This window comes from Ranitomeya variabilis, chromosome 6, assembly GCF_051348905.1.
Source record: "Ranitomeya variabilis isolate aRanVar5 chromosome 6, aRanVar5.hap1, whole genome shotgun sequence".
In the NCBI taxonomy this organism is placed as follows: Eukaryota; Metazoa; Chordata; class Amphibia; order Anura; family Dendrobatidae; genus Ranitomeya; species Ranitomeya variabilis.
Window position 1 is genome coordinate 416,488,494 of NC_135237.1, and position 20,265 is coordinate 416,508,758.

At 42.7% G+C, this 20,265-nt stretch overlaps 1 protein-coding gene across 1 annotated transcript in view; it reads right to left on the reverse strand.

Moving 5' to 3' along the window:
- The window catches only part of SMCHD1 (structural maintenance of chromosomes flexible hinge domain containing 1), a 584,899-nt gene that overhangs the window by 294,039 nt on the left and 270,595 nt on the right, over positions 1-20,265 (reverse strand). Inside the window, exons 20-22 of the mRNA XM_077270310.1 lie at positions 14,262-14,403; positions 2,386-2,482; positions 2,149-2,221 (exon numbers count right to left, since the gene is read on the reverse strand). Of these exons, the coding sequence (XP_077126425.1) occupies positions 2,149-2,221; positions 2,386-2,482; positions 14,262-14,403 (312 nt within the window). The remainder of the gene's footprint in view (positions 1-2,148; positions 2,222-2,385; positions 2,483-14,261; positions 14,404-20,265) is intronic.

Consider the following 20,265-nt stretch of genomic DNA (forward strand, 5'->3'; position numbering starts at 1 on the left):
GGTCTCCTCGTACCTCCATGTATGAAATGGAAAAGACTCCCCGCATCATTCTCTGTGCCGTGATGGGGTGGATCCACAAACGGCGTCGGCGCAGACGCATGATGCGCCGTCTCTCTCGCTCCTTCTCAAGAACAATTTGCCTCCACGATGAAATCCACGTTGTTCTGCAGAATCTTCGCAATAATGCCGTCCATCTTGCTCTGTATCTTGCTCCTCTCAAACCTGTCACTGATGGGCTGTAGGAACACTGTATATATAGTTTTCAGGGGGCCAATCACATTTTTAGCCTGTCAGGGGGCGTTTTTAAACGATTCTGCCGGATCCGATGTCCGGATCTGGCGAAAAACCGGATCCGTCCCATCCGGTTTTCACAAAATAAGCTGAATCCGGTGCTGCGGCGCGACGCTGGAATCGGCATGCGGCAAAAAACCTGATGTGTGAAAGTAGCCTAAGAATGCAGAGAGCGATTGAAACCCGTGGCTGATCAGTACCCACTTATCACTCTTCTATGGATTTTACATGTTTGAAATAAAGTGCTAATTTTAACACATTTGGATCATGCTGCACAATCTCACCTCAATCACAGATTTGTGACCACAGCATGCAGGCAGAGAAGGGTAGGCACCAAGCTTGATGAGTTGTGTCTGTTACTCCCACAGAGGAGAACAGAGAGCTGCACACCTGGAGAATATTTGGTTTTGAAATGCGTGCAGTCGCCCAATATCTGGAAATTGTTTTTATTTAAAGCTGCTGATTTTAGAATGAGAGTGAATAAGCAATCTAATGTGTAAGGAGGACTCCTCTGACCATCTCTAACAGCAGGACTTTCGAGCAAGGAGGACCAGGTATGTTACATTTTCATAATGCCTTAAACTTTTGATATGTACAGTGAAGGAAATAATTATTTGATCCCTTGCTGATTTTGCAAGTTTGCCCACTGACAGAGACATGAACAGTCTATAGTTTGGCTTAGCCAGTCTACAGACATTAATCCCATAGAAAACGTATGGAGGGAGTTGAAGCTCCAAGTTGCCAAGTGACTGCCTCAAAATCTTAATGATTTAGAGACGATCTGCAAAGAGGAGTGGACCAAAATTCCTCCCGACATGTGCGCAAACCTCACCATGAACTACAAAAAAAGTCTGACTGCTGCGCTTGTCAACAAGGGTTTTGCCACCAAGTATTAAGTCTTGTTTGCCAGAGGGATCAAATACTTATTTGTCACTGCAAAATGTAAATACATTTATATAATATATACAATGTGATTTTCTCAATTTTATTTTTGGTATTCTATCTCTCAATGTTAAAATTAACCTACCCTTAAAATTATAGACTGTTCATGCCTTTGTCAGTGGGCAAACTTGCAAAATCAGCAATGGCTCAAATTATTTCCTTCACTGTATGGCCCAAATTACACCAACTCACAGGATCTAGATTCATTTCAGAGTCACTGGTTGATTAGACCTAAAATGCTTCTCAAGTAATCAAGTACATAGGATCTGACATTCATTGTATTAGTCTTTACACTTACAAAGCATGGCACGTTTGTGGGGTATAGTCTACCACACAATAGTCCCTTTAGGAAACAACAAAAAAATGTTCAGAAATCACCAAATGAAGGCAACAGCATCAGGAGCTGCGGTCATCAATCGTTACCCAAAATGTTTTATGCAAGGCCTACCTAATGGTTTCTAATGACTTAGCTGAAGAAATATAAGAAGGGGAGCACTAGAGTATCTACAAGTCAAAGCAAAGAAAATATGTTCCAAAAAAGAAAATGCTAAGCGTGTGCCTTACTTTCTAAAATCCCTATTAAAACAAAACTGTATACAGAGCAACACCGTTTTCTTTTTACATGGAAGCCTATGGATGACAGTTGCTGGATGATTCCATACAGTGTCATCCTCCAATTGGCTTGTCTGCATAAAGTTCCCTGCAATTTTTATACATCTTTAACCTGAGTTTCTACATTTCTGACTACTGTAGCAGTAGTCTGTCATGGGAGAGAATAAACAGGTCCCTGTAATCAGAATTGCAGGTAATTTGAGTTAGTAATTTAAGTAATAAGGGCTCCTAGGGTGGGATGTTTGCTTAAATATATTTAATAAAGCAGATCACAAGTAGAAAAGCATTCGAACACATACACACCAGGAAATAACTTTAGCTTTGTAGTCTGAATGTCTTCTTTTAATCCAGGCAAAGTAATCTTCAATGTACAGTTCTGTTGAGGCAATCAAAGTCAAAATATGTAAAAATGTGAGATATCTGATCTACAGGTGCTTTTTATGGATTTATATTATACAGTAGTAATATTCGTATGGTCACATTCAGATAAGAAAATGTGGCTATAGTACTGTCATCAATTAGTAAGAAGGTTCTAGTTACCTTGCCCTGGTAGCTCTTAACTTGTCCTTTAATAATCACTCCCTTAATCAATAATGGCGGCACCTTGCTTAGCTCTTTATATTCGATTGTAAGACCACTACATGCAGCAAAATAAAATAATTGTGTTACATTAAATAATTTTATCTTCAGAAAATATAGACACATCCAAAATAGACATAAAAACCAAGACATTCTAACTTAAAGGGGAACTGTCATCATGAAAATCCAGTCCAATCTGCAGTCATCTTGTTAAAGAGCAGGTAGGGAGGAGTAGACTAAAATAGTTTTGTGAGTAAATCTTCAGTAAATTCTTTCTGGGATCTTCAGTCCAGTGGGCGCCTCTATCAGTGACTGATAGCTCTCTTTGTACAAATGTACCTACACAGACAACGGTCAATTACGGATTGTCCGGTGGGCGGTTCTAAAAATTCCAGAATGAACAGAGGATTAAATGATTAATATATTTGATAATCATATATTATGGAATTGATATTTTCTCACAAAACTATATCTTATTCGGCTCAGCTCCTCCTGCTCTACAACAAGATGCCCGTAGAGTGGACTCCATTTCCATGGAACAAGTTCCCTTTAATAGAAAAAGAATTGCTTAAATGCTACTTGTAATTGGTATCTGCGGATCTTCATCCAGATGGTGGCAGCACATTTGTGAATAGTATAACACTTAAGAACAGAATTAGTAAAAGGTAGGACATTACATATACCTGATGCCTCCACCTTTCTGACTAAAAACAATAGAACAGTTCACCTATGCACAAAACAAGGCTTAAGTAGTGGCGCTTCCCACCACAATACACAATCCAATAAAAACGGAAGCAGATGCCAAAATAAAATTTTCAGACACTTTATTAGAAACAATTTAATAAAAAAGGTACAAATAAGTAAAAAAATGAAGATACTATTGCACAATACAGCCGCCCAACTGGGTAGTACACCCCTATGTATCCCAATAATATCACCATAAGTTACCACCCATCAGGTTGAACACCACATATAGACTAAGGGCTCCTATAAATACATATGATGCCAAACTGTATAAGTTTCTCTTGTTCAGGGTGGCTTATCTAGGCCTACAACCCTCCCATGGGCATATTCCCAAGAGGATATAAGATTAATTCAGCTGTCAAAAACACAAAGCTATATGTGATGCCTATAATGTACGAAGGTAACTGCTTATCAAGAAATTACAAACTGATTCCATAAGATAAAGTGCATAGTGCTTATTTAGGGTCTATCACAAGTCATATTAAACATATATAATTAACAGGGCAAAACGCCTCAATGTAATCTCAGTGTGGCAAACAGATCTATAAGGTCAATTTAACATGAGCATTCAATTGCTTCAAGGTATATTGTAAACGTTCAGTAGATTGGAGCATACGCCTTCAGTATAAAGATAATGACAGCAGCCACAGAAAAAGTGCACAGTGCTAAGGCCGGTTTCACATTTGCGGTTGTGTCCGCAGCGTTTCTTCCGCAAATATCCGCATGCGTTGTGTATTAGGGACGCATGCGTCTGCGATCGTTCGAGTTTTGCCGCGTTTGACGACGCATGCGTCGTTTTGTCATCTGCGGCTTGTCGCGGAAATGCAACATGTAGTAATTTTTAGAGGCGTCAATTTGCCGCCTGGAACCGTATGCAGTCGATTGCGCAAGGAATGCGCCAAAAAACCACATTGCTGTCTATATGAACGCATGCATTCACAAGCACATGCGTTTGCTTGCATTCGTGAACGCATGCGTTCCACAAGAGAAAAACATGTCTAGACACTGATAAGCCACCCCCACTTACAAGGTGATAAAGGGATGTAGTGGACATTTGCAGGTCACTACCCAGCAGACAGCCAAGCAGAGTAGACAGACCACAGCAGACAGCCAAGCAGAGCATACAGACCACAGCACCTTGGAGCAAACAAGCCTCTGAACAATGTGAGTATATCCTAGCCAATGCCTTTATTTTCTATTTTCTGTCTCTACATGTCCTAATTTCTGCCATTTTTTTTTCTTTCTGCATGCATCAGAATGTCTTTTTCTTCTGATGAGGAGCAACGTCCTGGGCCTCTGAAGTAGAACATGTCAGTCAGGTGAGTACTTGCCTCCTCAGATTGGAAAGAATTCACTGTCACATCTACACATATGACAATTTTTGTTTTTCATTTTTTTTTAGCGTTCTTCTTCTACTGCGGCAGAGACTGGGCAGGAGCAGCGGAGTCACGGTCGGGTGGCAAGGCGGCAGCGTGTACGTATACAAGGCTGACTGTTTACTGTATCCTCACTTTAGTATTCTTGAATCTTCCTTTCTTTACTTTCCTCTTTCTTTACATTTTTCTTCTGGACTCCTTTTTTACCTTGACTTTCCTTATTCATGCCATTTCTCAGCCTCTGTTTTCTTTCTTTTCCTTATGTTAATGTATGCAACATTTAATGTCTTCATTTATGGTATCGGTTCCAGAACGGGATAGGGACCTCATTGACAACGATATCCTCATCTCCCTGGTCCATGAGCGAGTCCCTTTGTGGGACACCCGGGATCCACTGCACTCAAACAACTTGACGATCCGGCGCCTATGGAATGAGGTGGCCATAGCGATGTGGGATGGCTGGGACAACGCCCCGAATCGGGTCCGAAGTGCATTTGGTAAGTATTGCAATGCAGTGTGAAGCAGCAGAGACCTTGGCCGTGCTCACACAACTGTGTGTGATAAAAGAAACTCTCAGGAGTTTCTCTCATCACACACAGTTGTGTGGGCACGGACTAAAGTCCTTTTTCTGACCATAATGTTTTTTTTTGTGGTTTTTTTTTTTTTTTTTTTTTTACAGTGGCCAAAGTGAAAACACATTAGGTTGTATTGTATTGCCATAATCTGTATATTTCTATTCCACAGGATTTTGCGTCTGGTTAATTTTTGGTATTCATTTTCTTTTTTCTTTTCTCACAGCACATGGAGCACTACTGTTGGCCCAGGTTCTGGAGCGGCCCTTCATCAGACAGCCACGGACCCGTCCCAGGCATCCAGCAGCGCTGCAGCAAGTGGGCCTGCCACACTAACTGGAGACCAGGAAGCTGGTCCATCAGGTGTTCTCCTTTCCCAGTCCTCTGCCACTGCCCCTTTTTTGGGGGGCTCCTCCCGGCAGCGGGCATCGGACAGGTCCCTCATGCCCGAGTTTTTGCACTTGAGCTCGGTTTTTCACGAAGGACTCAAGCCTTTGGGTGACCGAATGGATATTTCACTTAGCCACATGAATACACGTATCCAGGAGGTCACCAAAAGTCTTGACCAAGTAAAAGCCGACCTCCAGAGGCCAGCACATCATTTTTTTAACCAAATTGAGCAGGGCATGTTGGAACACCTTACTCCTGATCTCCAGCGTCATGCAGGCCTGCAATGCTGCTTACGTGCAGGCTATGCAGCAGAGTCGGTATGTTCAGCAGACAATGGCGGCATATCCACCTGTGCCTTCACTGTCACGATTAACCTCAAATGCCGACCTCTGCTGCATACCACTGTACGGCCACCTCTATTCCTAGCAGTGCCGGACACCAGTACAGCACCATCACCATGACGAGTGCTGTTGGACAGCCCACCGCCACCACCATGACAACCGCTGCTCCTGCTTGGGCCTCCTCCACTGAGACCACAATGCAGAAGGACCCTGGCATGGCCTTCCGTACCGCCACCACCACGATGCAGCAGGACCCTGGCATGGCCTTCCGTACCGCCACCGTGAGTGCAGCAGGACCCTGGCATGGCCTTCCGTACCGCCACCACCACGATGCAGCAGGACCCTGGCATGGCCTTCTGTACCGCCACCACCACGATGCAGCAGGACCCTGGCATGGCCGCATGCTCTACGAGCACTATGGATTCTGGCATGGCTGCACGCTCTACGAGCACTATGGACTCTGGCATGGCTGCACGCTCTACGAGCACTATGGACTCTGGCATGGCTGCACGCTCTACGAGCACTATGGACTCTGACACAGTGCAGCCGGACCCTGACAATTCACCCACCATGACTATGCCACGACATATGAGCCCACCGAGGCTTCCCAGAACCCGGCAATCACAGAGAAAAAAAACAAAACAGCGGACTCTTAGTATTCCTCCCCCTTCACCTCCCAGTGTGTCTGTAATGTCAGGTTTGTCTCACCCTTCCAGTGCGTCTCAAGCCTCTTGTGTGTCAAGTCCTATCCCCAAACTACCAGACCCCACTAGTTTCATTGCCCTTTCTCCTGCCATCTCTGCGTCGTCCACGGTTAGCCAGGCCTCAGTGCTTCACACCCCCCGTTTACATCACTCTACCCCTAGCCGGCGCAGTTAAATAAAAATTTTTGTTGTGAAAAAAGAAAAACAATTTTTTTTGGCCCAATTATGTTTGGTTTATTGTGTCTTTCGCCGCCGGCAACACACACCGTGCGCCAAATAAGAAACTTCGCCACACACTTTATTGTTTGGCTACATCATATCTCCAGTAGTTAGCAAATAAAAGACTGCAGCTTTGTGTGTCTTTAGTATAGAGATATGAGGTGGGCCAAAAAATTAATTAATGTATTATCGCCATAATCTCTTCCTTCTGCTTAGTCTGTGACTAGTGTAGCAGTCTGAAGAGAAAATGGCGGAAATACAATGCAGAACTATACTCAACAGGTCAGGTGTCAAAAAACTCATTAGGTAGAACACCTGACCTGGTGAGTAGAGAACTGCCTTGTATAACCTCCATCTTCTCTTCTGTGTACGTAATCTATTCCACACAAAGTGAAGGGACGATGGTGGTCATACACGGCATATCTATGCTCACCTGCACAGGTGTCAGAAATAGTGAATTCATGAGGCTGTTATATGTGCATCATGAATTCATTATTTATGGCACCTGACTTGATGACTATAGATCTCTTTAGTGTGACAGTCATTGTCTCTTCAGTCTGTGTTCAATGGATACTGCAGAACAGAATCAGGACGCAATGACGTCAACAAGCTTACCACTAAAGCAAAATGGCTGCCGTCACACTAGCAGTATGTGGTCAGTGTTTTATATCAGTATTTGTAAGCCAAAACAAGGAGTGGACCAATTATAGGTAAATTATGATATTAACATAATAACTAGCACCTCTGCCTTTATCACCCACTCCTGGTTTTGGATTACAAATACTGATATTAAATACCGACCAAATACTGCCAGTTTTAGGACAGCCTTGGTTTGTAGAGGAAATACATAGGAGACACGGTCAACACAACCAAAAATAAAGTTTATTAATGAGAAATATTATTAACATTTAAGAAAATTACTTGTACAGATAAAATTACAACAGGACATTTACACAACATTGTCCTGCCATGACACACGTCCAATATCAGAATCAAAAAAGGCAGCAAATTGGTCCCGCATGTGACCAACTTCAGCAGTTGATAGCAGCGGGTGATGCTGGTAATCAGGCAGTGGGTATGCAACTGGTTCATCCAGTTCAATGTTGGGTTGCTCCTTTGCCATTATATAATTGCCCAGAACCACACAGGCTTTGACCACCTCGTCGACGGTCTCCATTTTTAGATTAATGGCTGATGCAAGAATGCGCCATTTAGAGACTAGAATGCCAAAGGTACACTCTACTGTTCTTCGGGCCCTGGTCAGTCTGTAGTTAAAGAACCTTCTAGTGTGGTTCAAGTCCCGACTGGAATATGGCTTCAGTAGGTTTTCACACATCTGAAAGGCCTCATCCCCAACCATAACAAATGGCATCGGTGGACCTTGAGTGTTGGGGAGTGGTTGTGGCCGTGAAAAATTAAAATTTTTGCCATACACACGGCGGCCCATATCAGAGTTCTTAAAAGTCTGGGAATCGTTGCCACGGTCAAAAGCTCCAATGTCCACGGCGATGAAGCGACAGTCCGCATCGGCTATTGCCAGGAGCACAACAGAAAAATATTTTTTGTAATTGAAGTACTCCGATCCTGTTCTGGCTGGTTTGATAATGCGAATGTGCTTTCCATCCACCGCTCCCAAACAGTTTGGGAAATCACACACATTCCAGAATTTTTCCGCAATTTCAAGCCACATGTCCAAGGTGAATAGGGGTATAAACTCTTCCCGAAGTACATTCCACAAAGCCCGGCAGGTGTCCGCAACTATTCCGGACAGGGTGGATATTCCAAGCCGGTATTGGAAGTGGAGGGATGATAAACTCTCCCCGGTTGCCAGAAATCTGTAAGAAAAACAAACCCCCCCAAAAATTACAATCTATTTTATTTATGTTGTGGTTACGCTAAAGACAGAAAGGAAAATACACGAAAAATACATGTCAGAACACCCAAAATTTGGACTGTCATTGGTTTAGATTTGGAAGGTACCTTAATGTAACCAGCAGATGTTCGAGTGGAATCGCTCTACGGAGCTGGGTGTCCTGTCTCCGTATGGCTCCTTGGACATGAGCAAGCAAATCCCGGAAAGAGTCTTGCGACATCCTTGTATATTCATGGAATTTCTCCGGGTTGGCATTAAGCTCGCCATATAGCGTGTGATAGGCTCCACGGCTCTCATGTAGTTCGATAATTGGGTGTCTCCAAAAACGCCTACGATGTCTCCTTCTCCATCTTTCGCGATTTCTGTCTTGCTCCCAAGCAAACGCACAGGCAAGAAACAGCTTGATACTTAAATCCAGGTTGAAATAAAAGCTCTCCATGCGAAGATCCATTCTGACACAGCATACGGAAGCAAAATCTGAAGAGTTCAGCTGTTCAAGGGTCTATATATAGAGATCCCATAATACATGCCCCCTCTGAGGTCCCATTGGCGGTTTCTGGTTATCTCGATTTTTCTCCTGTAAAATTTGTCACCATGCGCACCAAAAATGCAAACGCAGGAAAGAACGCATAGAAAAGCGTGCAAACGCGACGTTTTTTTAACCGCATGCGTTTCCGCATGCGTCTTAAAAACGCCGCGTTTGTATGCATTTCCATGTGTTTTTTCCTGCACTTGCGGATGCGGATTAAACGCTGCGGATTCGAATGCTAATGTGAAACTAGCCTAAGCAAGGCAAACGCTTAAATATAATCTCGATGTGACAGACACAAATAAAGATATTGCATACATTCAGTAGTTTGGAGCATGTGCCTCCAGTACAACAGTATTAGCAGCAACCATAAATGAACATAGGATATCAGTCTAAATCAACATAAGTATAAAAGGGTATACGACCTAGTTAGGCAGCGTGGGTCAGTTTGTAATTTCTTGATAAGCAGTTACCTTCGTACATTATAGGCATCACATAAAGCTTTGTGTTTTTGACAGCTGAATTAATCTTATATCCTCTTGGTAACATGCCCATGGGAGGGTTGTAGGCCTAGATAAGCCACCCTGAACAAGAGAAACTTATACAGTGAAGCATCATATGTATTTATAGGAGCCCTTAGTCTATATGTGGTGTTCAACCTGATGGGTGGTAACTTATGGTGATATTTTTGGGATACATAGAGGTGTACTACCCAGTTGGGCGGCTGTATTGTGCAATAGTATCTCCATTTTTTAACTTATTTGTACCTTTTTTATTAAATTGTTTCTCATAAAGTGTCTGAAAATTTTATATTGGCATCTGCTTCCGTTTTTTTCGGATTGGATTGTGTAAACTATAGAACAGGTTGATTATTTTGGCACTTCAATATTTAAAAAAAAAAAAAAAAGATAACATTTGGTATATGTATATTTTAGTTAGGCTACTTTTACACTAGCGTCGTGCACTGCACGTCACTATGCGTCGTTTTGGAGAAAAAACGCATCCTGCAAAAGTGCTTGCAGGATGCGTTTTTTCTCCACAGACTTTTATTAACGACGCAGTGCGACGCATTGCCACACGTCGCAACCGTCGTGCGACGGTTGCGTCCGACCGTCGCCAACAAAAAACGTTGCTTGCAACGTTTTTTGGTGTGTCGTTCCAGTCTTTTCCAACCGCGCATGCGCGGCCGGAACTCCGCCCCCGCCTCCCACAATGGGCATTGAAAACCCCGTTGTGTGGCGTTTCCACAGCTAGCGTCGGTGCGCTGCCACGTCGCATAGCGACGTGCAGCGCACGACGCTAGTGTGAAAGTAGCCTTATGCATCCACATTTCTAAAAGACATTATAATCTGCATTTTTATGCTGATGTATAGTGCAGTCTGCGGTGCTATTGCACTCATTCATTACTGTATAGATGTATAGAGTGCAATATACACTCACCGGCCACTTTATTAGGTACACCTGTCCAACTTCTTGTTAACACTTAATTTCTAATCAGCCAATCACATGGCGGCAACTCAGTGCATTTAGGCATGTAGACATGGTCAAGACAATCTCCTGCAGTTCAAACCGAGCATCAGTATGGGGAAGAAAGGTGATTTGAGTGCCTTTGAACGTGGCATGGTTGTTGGTGCCAGAAGGGCTGGTCTGAGTATTTCAGAAACTGCTGATCTACTGGGATTTTCACGCACAACCATCTCTAGGGTTTACAGAGAATGGTCCGAAAAAGAAAAAAAATTCAGTGAGCGGCAGTTCTGTGGGCGGAAATGCCTTGTTGATGCCAGAGGTCAGAGGAGAATGGGCAGACTGGTTCGAGCTGATAGAAAGGCAACAGTGACTCAAATCGCCACCCGTTACAACCAAGGTAGGCCTAAGAGCATCTCTGAACGCACAGTGCGTCGAACTTTGAGGCAGATGGGCTACAGCAGCAGAAGACCACACCGGGTACCACTCCTTTCAGCTAAGAACAGGAAACTGAGGCTACAATTTGTACAAGCTCATCGAAATTGGACAGTAGAAGATTGGAAAAACGTTGCTTGGTCTGATGAGTTTCGATTTCTGCTGCAACATTCGGATGGTAGGGTCAGAATTTGGCGTAAACAACATGAAAGCATGGATCCATCCTGCCTTGTATGGAGCATCTTTGGGATGTGCAGCCGACAAATCTGCGGCAACTGTGTGATGCCATCATGTCAATATGGACCAAAATCTCTGAGGAATGCTTCCAGCACCTTGTTGAATCTATGCCACGAAGAATTGAGGCAGTTCTGAAGGCAAAAGGGGGTCCAACCCGTTACTAGCATGGTGTACCTAATAAAGTGGCCGGTGAGTGTAGGTTTCTTTTCCCTTGGAAGCCAACATTGTGTGTGACAGATGCTGAATTAACACAGTGAAATCCGTCTGAAGCCTACAGTGAAAAAGCTCCTAACTAAAGCAACTCTACAGCTGCTGGGTAGAAAGAAAGCACCAAAGCAATGAAAAGAAAAGCAATGTTGCCTAAAACAGAGCACATAAGCCACACTTTACATTACAGAGTGAAATCTCAAGCAACATATGTAGCATTAATCATATCATGCTGCAGGCTTTAAATTCACAGAAATGGTCAATTTACACTGCAGATATTCCCTGCAGCATGTATAAACCCGTTCCAGCCACAGCCAATTTCCATTTTAGTTTTTTCCTCCACTTCCAAAAACAGTGCAATTCCACGATTCTTTTTTTTGTTTGTTTTTTTAACCAGGTTCATTATATGGTAAAACTGACTGGACAATGATTCTCTAGGTCAGTACAATTACTCAGCTGCTAACATGTATGTGGGGAAAAAAAAAATAAAATAAAAAAAAGTTCACTTGTGCCACTTTCCAAGATCCATAACGTTTTCATTTTTTGGTCAATGGGGCTGTGTGATGATTTACTTTTTGCGCCCTGAGCTGACATTTTAATTGATACCAGTTTGGGGTAGATACAATGTTTAGATCGCCTGTTTGTGCATTCTATTGCAGTGTTGTGGCCTAAAAAAACATAATTCTTTAGTTTCCTTTTTTTTTTTTTTTTCACATTTTTCACATTACGCAGTTTACCGATTGATTTATTTTATATTTTGATAGATCTGACTTTCATGGATGTAGTGATACCAAGTATGCATAATTTTTCCTTTATTTTTAATGAAGGATTTGAACTTATGATTTTTTTATTATTTTTTTTAACATTTTTAAAAACGTTTTTTCACCTGCGATCATTTGGTTGCTTGTGTTATACACAGAAATACTATAGTACTGCTATGCATGGCAAAAATCAATGTCTACTATGAACACCAGCTACAGACTGGGTTCCACAGAAGTACCATCAAGACAGGAGCAGATGTCTTCTGCAGTCCCTGGCTGTAAAGGGCAACCCATCGACACCCCACAATCACGTCACAGGAGCGTTGATTGGCACATAGAATGGAGCCCCCCATCCCCCGCCAGCATACATTAAATGCCGCTGTCAGAGATTGACAGCGGTATTTCACATGTTAACAGCGTGGGCGGAGCTCCACTCACCTGCAGCTCTTAGAGGCAGAAGATGGCTCAACAACACAGCCACCATCTGTTGGTAATGATGCGGGCTCTGCATATGATGTAACTATGTCATATGTCAGAAAGGGGATTAATATCTTACAGTCCTACACACAGTGCTGCTACTGTATAACGTAGCCAATTTACGGCTCAGAAGATAAGCAATTAATCTGTGTTTATATACCCTAAATTTAGGCTATGTGCACACATTTAGGAATGTCTGCAGAAATTTCCTGAACAAAACCAGACTTTTTCTGCAGGAAATCCGCATGCGTTTTTTTCGGGGCTTTCTTTTCAGATTTTTCTTGTTTTTTCCGGAGCTTCCCAATGCAATGATATAGCAGCAAAAATGCGAAAAATCCCCAAAATTAATAAACATGCTGCGCTTTTTCCGTGAAAAAAAAAAAAAAAAAATGAAAAATCCTGAACGTGTGCACATAGCCTTACACTTTTTTTTTTTTTTTTCCCACACTTCCGTGGGCAGGCGGCCGTCAGAATGCTTCGATGCAACTTATCGACGGATATCTTAAAAATAGTGAAAAATGGATGTAACACATCCAGTCTCCTGATGGATGCGTCAAATTAGGTGCTGCCTGAATTTGAATGTATAAAATTCTGGAGAGAGAGAGAGTGAGACAGAGAGAGATTCCCCGGTCTAGAAAATCCTTCCAGGCATGCTCAGAATACAAAAACGGGATACGTCGCTGGATTCCGGTTTTTGACAGTCAAGGACGGATCCTGCGTCCATAGGCTTCCATTATAGCCAACGACGGGCAGTGCGGGACCTGTCGCTGAGCGATTTTTTCAGACGTGCAGAAAAAACGTTTCTCTGAACGTTTTGTCCGCCCGACTGACAGCAGACGGATCCAGTGAACGACGGATGAAATGGATGGCCATCCATCACAATCCGTCACTAATACAAGTCTATGGGAAAAAACAAGATCCAGCAGAAAAATTTGCTGGATCTTGTTTTTTCAAAAATCGACGGATTTCGACGGGAGCTAAAAGAGGCCTTAGTCAAGCCATCGGCTTCAACTTCTCAATTTCCCTGACTCCACAGCACTGCCTCATTACTGAGCATGTACATAAAGTGCAGCACAGATTCATCTCAAAAGTCTAGATCCTTAGATCAGGAACAGAACAGACATTTATAAGACATTTCATAACTTTCCCAAAACATTTACAGCACATCCTGCATTGTAATACTGTACCCAATTTATTATATACCGTACTTTAGGAGTCGGAGCTGGTGCATTTTATACAGACTACGACTCCACCAAAATGGACACTGGCTCAGACTCCATGACTCTGACTCCAGAACCATGGGGAAAACGCTGCAAAAAGTGAGGCACTCTGTAAAAAAAAAATGTTCAGACTGAAACCAACCTTACACCTATACACTAAATATGGGAATAACATTGGGTTTGGCGGTTCTAACAATAGGCACCCCTACTGCTCTAACAATGAGGCAATGCTGTACTTATTGGCTAGTACTACAGTATGGAAATAAGTTCAGATGTCTGAATAAATACCTCCCCTCCAAAATCGGCAGAATGTCTGCTGAAAGCAATGTAGAATGACCAAATTCATCTTGCACATTTAATGGTATATTGAATGGTATTCCAACATGAGCTTGGTCCAGTTGTCCAACCGAAAATTTGAACGGTCTGCCCTCTATAAAAGAAAAAAAAGTATATTAGCAAAATAGAACAAAAGAATTTACAAGGTCAGTTCTGAATTAATACTCAATATTGTTGCAACAATAAATAATTTTTTCGGTGTTGTGTCGTTCCTCTATTATTTATTTTTCCTATAAATGTACTAATCAATTGACAAATGAAAGTTATTCTGGTTTCTTATGTCTGTGAAATACGGTCTGTGCATGGATTGGAATACCTGTTGTCTGCCATGTCTCATGACATGATTTAATTGCCCCTGAGGAGACTCTGTGGTCAAGCCGAGCCTTCCATTCCCAGCACAGACAGTATTTAATTGACATGGAAAATCTGCCTTAACATTCCATTTGTTTCAGCACGCTTTTGTAAGCAATTGGACAGTGTTGAATGGTGTAGAACACAACCATGGAGTGGACATAACCAGCAGACAATTTATAAATTCCTAGTGGGAATAAAACAGTAAATACACAATAAAGATGCCCTGAAAATGTTCAATTATGAGAACTACCGTATTTAAACAGACATGTCAAAAGAGCTGACAAGTTTTCCTGAATAGGTAATGGCCACAGTTACATTATGTTTATATTTGTTTATTTGGTTCCTAATAGCAAATTGAGAGCGTACTTACAATTTTAAAAACTTTCCATTAACTGCATAACAAACTATGACTTACCGTACATATTTATCATCAGTCGCTATGGGCTGCATGAAGCTGGCTCAGGAGCTGTGCCGACTCCAGACACAGCAGATGCCAGATGTGATACACAGCCAACATCAGCCTGTAACTGCAGCAACTAGAACTTTTATCCAATCCAGATGAGTACTGCTAATAGCAGCAGACCACATGGCCGCTTTGAGGCCCAGGAGACGGGCGGCCCAGTGTTGTCAGATCTCCGTTTCATCAGAGCTGGAACAATGACGTCACTACATGGCAACTGGTACATAGAGCTTCGGAACACAAGCTGCAGAGACCAGAGTAGTGGGGCTAGGCGAGTAGTTTTATTTTTAGTATTTTATAAATGGGCCATCATACTTTATGTAGGGGGATGTGAGGCCATCATATAGTGTGATGAACTTTGTGAGGGGACAGTGATGGAGATTAAACTGTGTGTGGGGCTATGAGGCCCATCATAATATGTGAGCATCATACTGGGGGCATCATACTGTGTGGGGACTACTATACTGTGTGGGGCTGTGTTGGTGCAATTATACTGTATTGGAAAGCTGTGTTGGGATCACTATACTGTATGGGAAGGCTGTGTGTGTGCCATTATACTGTGTGAGAACCTCAATGTGTGTAATGGAACTGTGGGGGAAATGAAATGTGGAGGGCACTATTGGGGGCATCATATTGGGCATCATGGTGGCTCAGTGGTTAGCACTATTGCTTTGCAGCATTGGAGTCCAGGGTTTAAATCCCACCAAGAACATCTGCATTTGTATGTTCTCCCCGTGTTTTCATGGGTTTCCTCCAGGTTCTTTGGTTTCCTCCTACATTCCAAAGACATACTGATAGGGAATCTAGATTGTGAGCCCCAATGAGGGCAGCAACGCTGATGTCCGTAAAAGAAGATCACCGCAGGCACAATGAGAAAACGGTGAATGTATGAGGTCACCGCCAGAGATGAGCGAATTTGTTTGTTTTTTGTCCCCGAATCGGATTTCGACATATTCGTGCCATATTCGAACACTATTCGTTATTCATGCCAAATGTATGTTTAACCCCTTTCTGCCAGCTGATGGAATAGTACGTCAGCTGGCAGATCCCCTGCTTTAAGGTGGGCTCCGGCGGTGAGCCCACCTTAAAGCCGCGACATGTGCGCGCAATGAGCGCGAGCGGAATCGCGATCCGCCCGCGCCCATTAACTAGTTAAATGCCGCCGTCAAGCGCTGACAGTGGCATTTAACTAGCGCTCCCGGCCGCGCGGCCGGAGCTACTCGAACCGCTGACCCCCGTCACATGATCGGGGGTCAGCGGTGCATTGCCATAACAACCAGAGGTCTCCTTGAGACTTGAGACCTCTATGGTTGTTGATGGCCGATTGCTTTGAGCGCCACCCTGTGGTCGGCGCTCAAAGTACACCTGCCTTTCTGCTAGATAGAGGTGATCTGTATTTAACCTCTATGTAGCAGAGCCGATTGTGTAGTGCATGCTTCTAGCCTCCTATGGAAAAATATTAAAAAAATAAAAAATATATAAAAGTTCAAATCACCCCCCTTTCGCCCCAATCAAAATAAAACAAAAAAAAAAATTAAACATACACATATTTGGTATCGCCGCGTTCAGAATCGCCGGATCTATTAATAAAAACAAAGGATTAACCTGACCGCTAAATGGCGTAGCGAGAAACAAAATCAAAACGCCAAAATTACATTTTTTTGGTCGCCGCCACATTGCATTAAAATGCAATAACGGGCGATCAAAAGAACGTATCTACACCAAAATTTTATCATTAAAAACGCCAGCTCGGCATGCAAAAAATAAGCCCTCACCTGACCCCAGATCATGAAAATTGGAGACGCTACGGGTATCGGAGAATCGCGCAATTTTTTTTTTTTTTAAGCAAATTTTGGATTTTTTTTTCACCGCTTAGATAAAAAAAATAACCTAGACATGTTAGGTGTCTATGAACTCGTAATGACCTGGAGAATCATAATGGCAGGTTAGTTTTAGCATTTGGTTAACCTCGCAAAAAAGCCAAACAAAAAACCAGTGTGAGATTGCACTTTTTTTGCAATTTCATCACACTTGGAATTTTTTTCCCGTTTTCTGTTACACGGCATGGTAAAACCAATGGTATCGTTCAAAAGTACATCTCGTCCCGCAAAAAATAAGCCCTCATATGGCCATATTGTTGGAAAAATAAAAAAATTATGGCTCTGGGAAGGAGGGGAGCGAAAAACGAAAATGAAAAAACGGGAAAAGCTCCGGGGGTGAAGGGGTTGATGATCGGTTCCGAACATAATCGGTAATATCTATATATCTTTATAAATGGTATAGTCTCTAACTGGGTCGCTGTGACCAGTGGGGTACCGCAGGGGTCGGTATTGGGACCTGTTCTCTTCAACATATTCATTAATGATCTGGTAGAAGGTTTACACAGTAAAATATTGATATTTGCAGATGATACAAAACTATGTAAAGCAGTTAATACAAGAGAAGATAGTATTCTGCTACAGATGGATCTGGATAAGTTGGAAACTTGGGCTGAAAGGTGGCAGATGAGGTTTAACAATGATAAATGTAAGGTTATACACATGGGAAGAAGGAATCAATATCACCATTACACACTGAACGGGAAACCACTGGGTAAATCTGACAGGGAGAAGGACTTGGGGATCCTAGTTAATGATAAACTTACCTGGAGCAGCCAGTGCCAGGCAGCAGCTGCCAAGGCAAACTGATCATGGGGTGCATTAAAAGAGGTCTGGATACACATGATGAGAGCATTATACTGCCTCTGGACAAATCTCTAGTTAGACCGCACATGGGAGTACTGTGTCCAGTTTTGGGCACCGGTGCTCAGGAAGGATATAATGGAACTAGAGAGAGTACAAAGGAGGGCAACAAAATTAATAAAGGGGATGGGAGAACTACAATACCCAGATAGATTAGCGAAATTAGGATTATTTAGTCTAGAAAAAAGACGACTGAGGGGCGATCTAATAACCATGTATAAGTATATAAGGGGACAGTACAAATATCTCGCTGAGGATCTGTTTATACCAAGGAAGGTGACGGGCACAAGGGGGCATTCTTTGCGTCTGGAGGAGAGAAGGTTTTTCCACCAACATAGAAGAGGATTCTTTACTGTTAGGACAGTGAGAATATGGAATTGCTTGCCTGAGGAGGTGGTGATGGCGAACTCAGTCGAGGGGTTCAAGAGAGGCCTGGATGTCTTCCTGGAGCAGAACAATATTGTATCATACAATTATTAGGTTCTGTAGAAGGACGTAGATCTGGGGATTTATTATGATGGAATATAGGCTGAACTGGATGGACAAATGTCTTTTTTCGGCCTTACTAACTATGTTACTATGTTACTCCCATTGACTCTAATGACGTTCGGATGTGTTCGACGAATATTGCAAAAACAATATTTGATGCCGATCGTATTCTAAACCAAATACAAACAAATTCGCTATAGTCACCGATGCTGCACTCGCAGCATCTCATTCCCCCATGGTTTCCATCCTGGACGGTCGCATCATTCCACTATCAAGGTTGTCAGTGTCAGACTGGGGTGTGAAGGGTCCACCAGTAATATTGACATTAGGGGGTCCACTTTTCACCTGCATACAAATATTACATTACCCTCAATTCACAAATTTACCTATATCGCTATATAATAATAAACTGGGTAGTTTGGTTAATGAACGACGAGATGCTGCTTTATTTCTGTACAGAGTTAAAGGTAAGGTACCGCGTTTGTAGATCATTAATTAATCAATGTAATGTAGCATAGCATGCTGTTATAACCAAGATTTGAATGCATGTAAAACAGATTTCGTGTGTTATACCAGTAGAAAGAAGGAACTGGGGGCTGACAAGTGTATTATGCCAAGTACTGCCCATACAGTGGGATTGGGGGCCCAGATCTGCACAGGATCCCAACGAGGGATTCCCCTGTTACACTATGGGCCAGTCCGAGCCTGAAGGTTGTAAACCTAATATCGCAGACATGAATTACGACGTGGGAAAGTATTGCTAATTATTACTTTGGACAGGTGAGGGAAAAGGGTTTCAATGGAATGAGCGCAAGGCGAGTATAAGGTTTTTTTTAAATTTTTAAATCTATTTGTAAAAATGGGTGTGGATTTTTATTTCAAATAAAGGACTTTATTCATGCCGTGTCTTTTTTTGAATGTGACTATGGGATTAGTAATGGATAGGTGATTTATAGATGCCTCTCCATTACTAAGCCTTCGGCTTTATATCACCTGACAATAAAATAGATAACACCAACCCCACAAATATTACCCCACTTGCCACCGCTACAGGGCAAGTGGTAAAAGCCAAGCCAGAATTTGCCCCTCTTACAGAGGCGCCATTTCTGGGGCAGCTGAGTGCTTATGTCGGTAGCCTGGGGAGACGTGGGGGGGGGGGGGATATCTCTGATCCCTTCCCAGGCTATTAATGACAACCCACAGCTGTCTGCTCAACCTTTGCTAGTTTAAATTTATAGGGGGACCCTACATCCCTTTTTTCTGGGGGCCCCCATAAATTAACCAGGAAAAACTAAGCAAATAGCTGTGAGCTGGTATCAATAGCATGGGAAATATCATGGGAAACGTATGGGGTATTGTCCCTTGTCGCAGGTTATTAAATCAGCCTCCAGCCATGAGCTTCCCTCTGCTGGTTAGAAAAATTGTGTGAGAGCACACACCTTTTTTCTATTTAATTATTTATTTAACACAGGAGTTAGTTACCCCGCTGCTGCCGAGTACAACTCCCATCATTGTCTCCTGGTCGCGCTGAGATCAGCACGAGCAGGAAACAATACTGAGCCGGCGAGTGCCAGGGAACAGTGCAAACTGTACTGCTTCTTTCCATTTGTCGGTACAAGTCATGCTGATGAGACACAAATGTCATCTGTGTGTCATCAGTGTGCACATGTGTGGCACACATTTTTTACTTGCTGCGAAAAAAACCTGTCATGTCTGTGGGTTTTTCACAAGGACCTGACAATTAAACACATTGGATGTGGGTATGTCCGTATTTGCTGTCCTTAAAAAAAACAGACCACATATACACTACGGTTCCAAGTTTAGGGTCACCCAGACAATTTTGTGTTTTCAATGAAAACTCATTCTTTTTTTAATCAAATGAGTTGCCAAATGAATTGAAAATCTAGTCCAG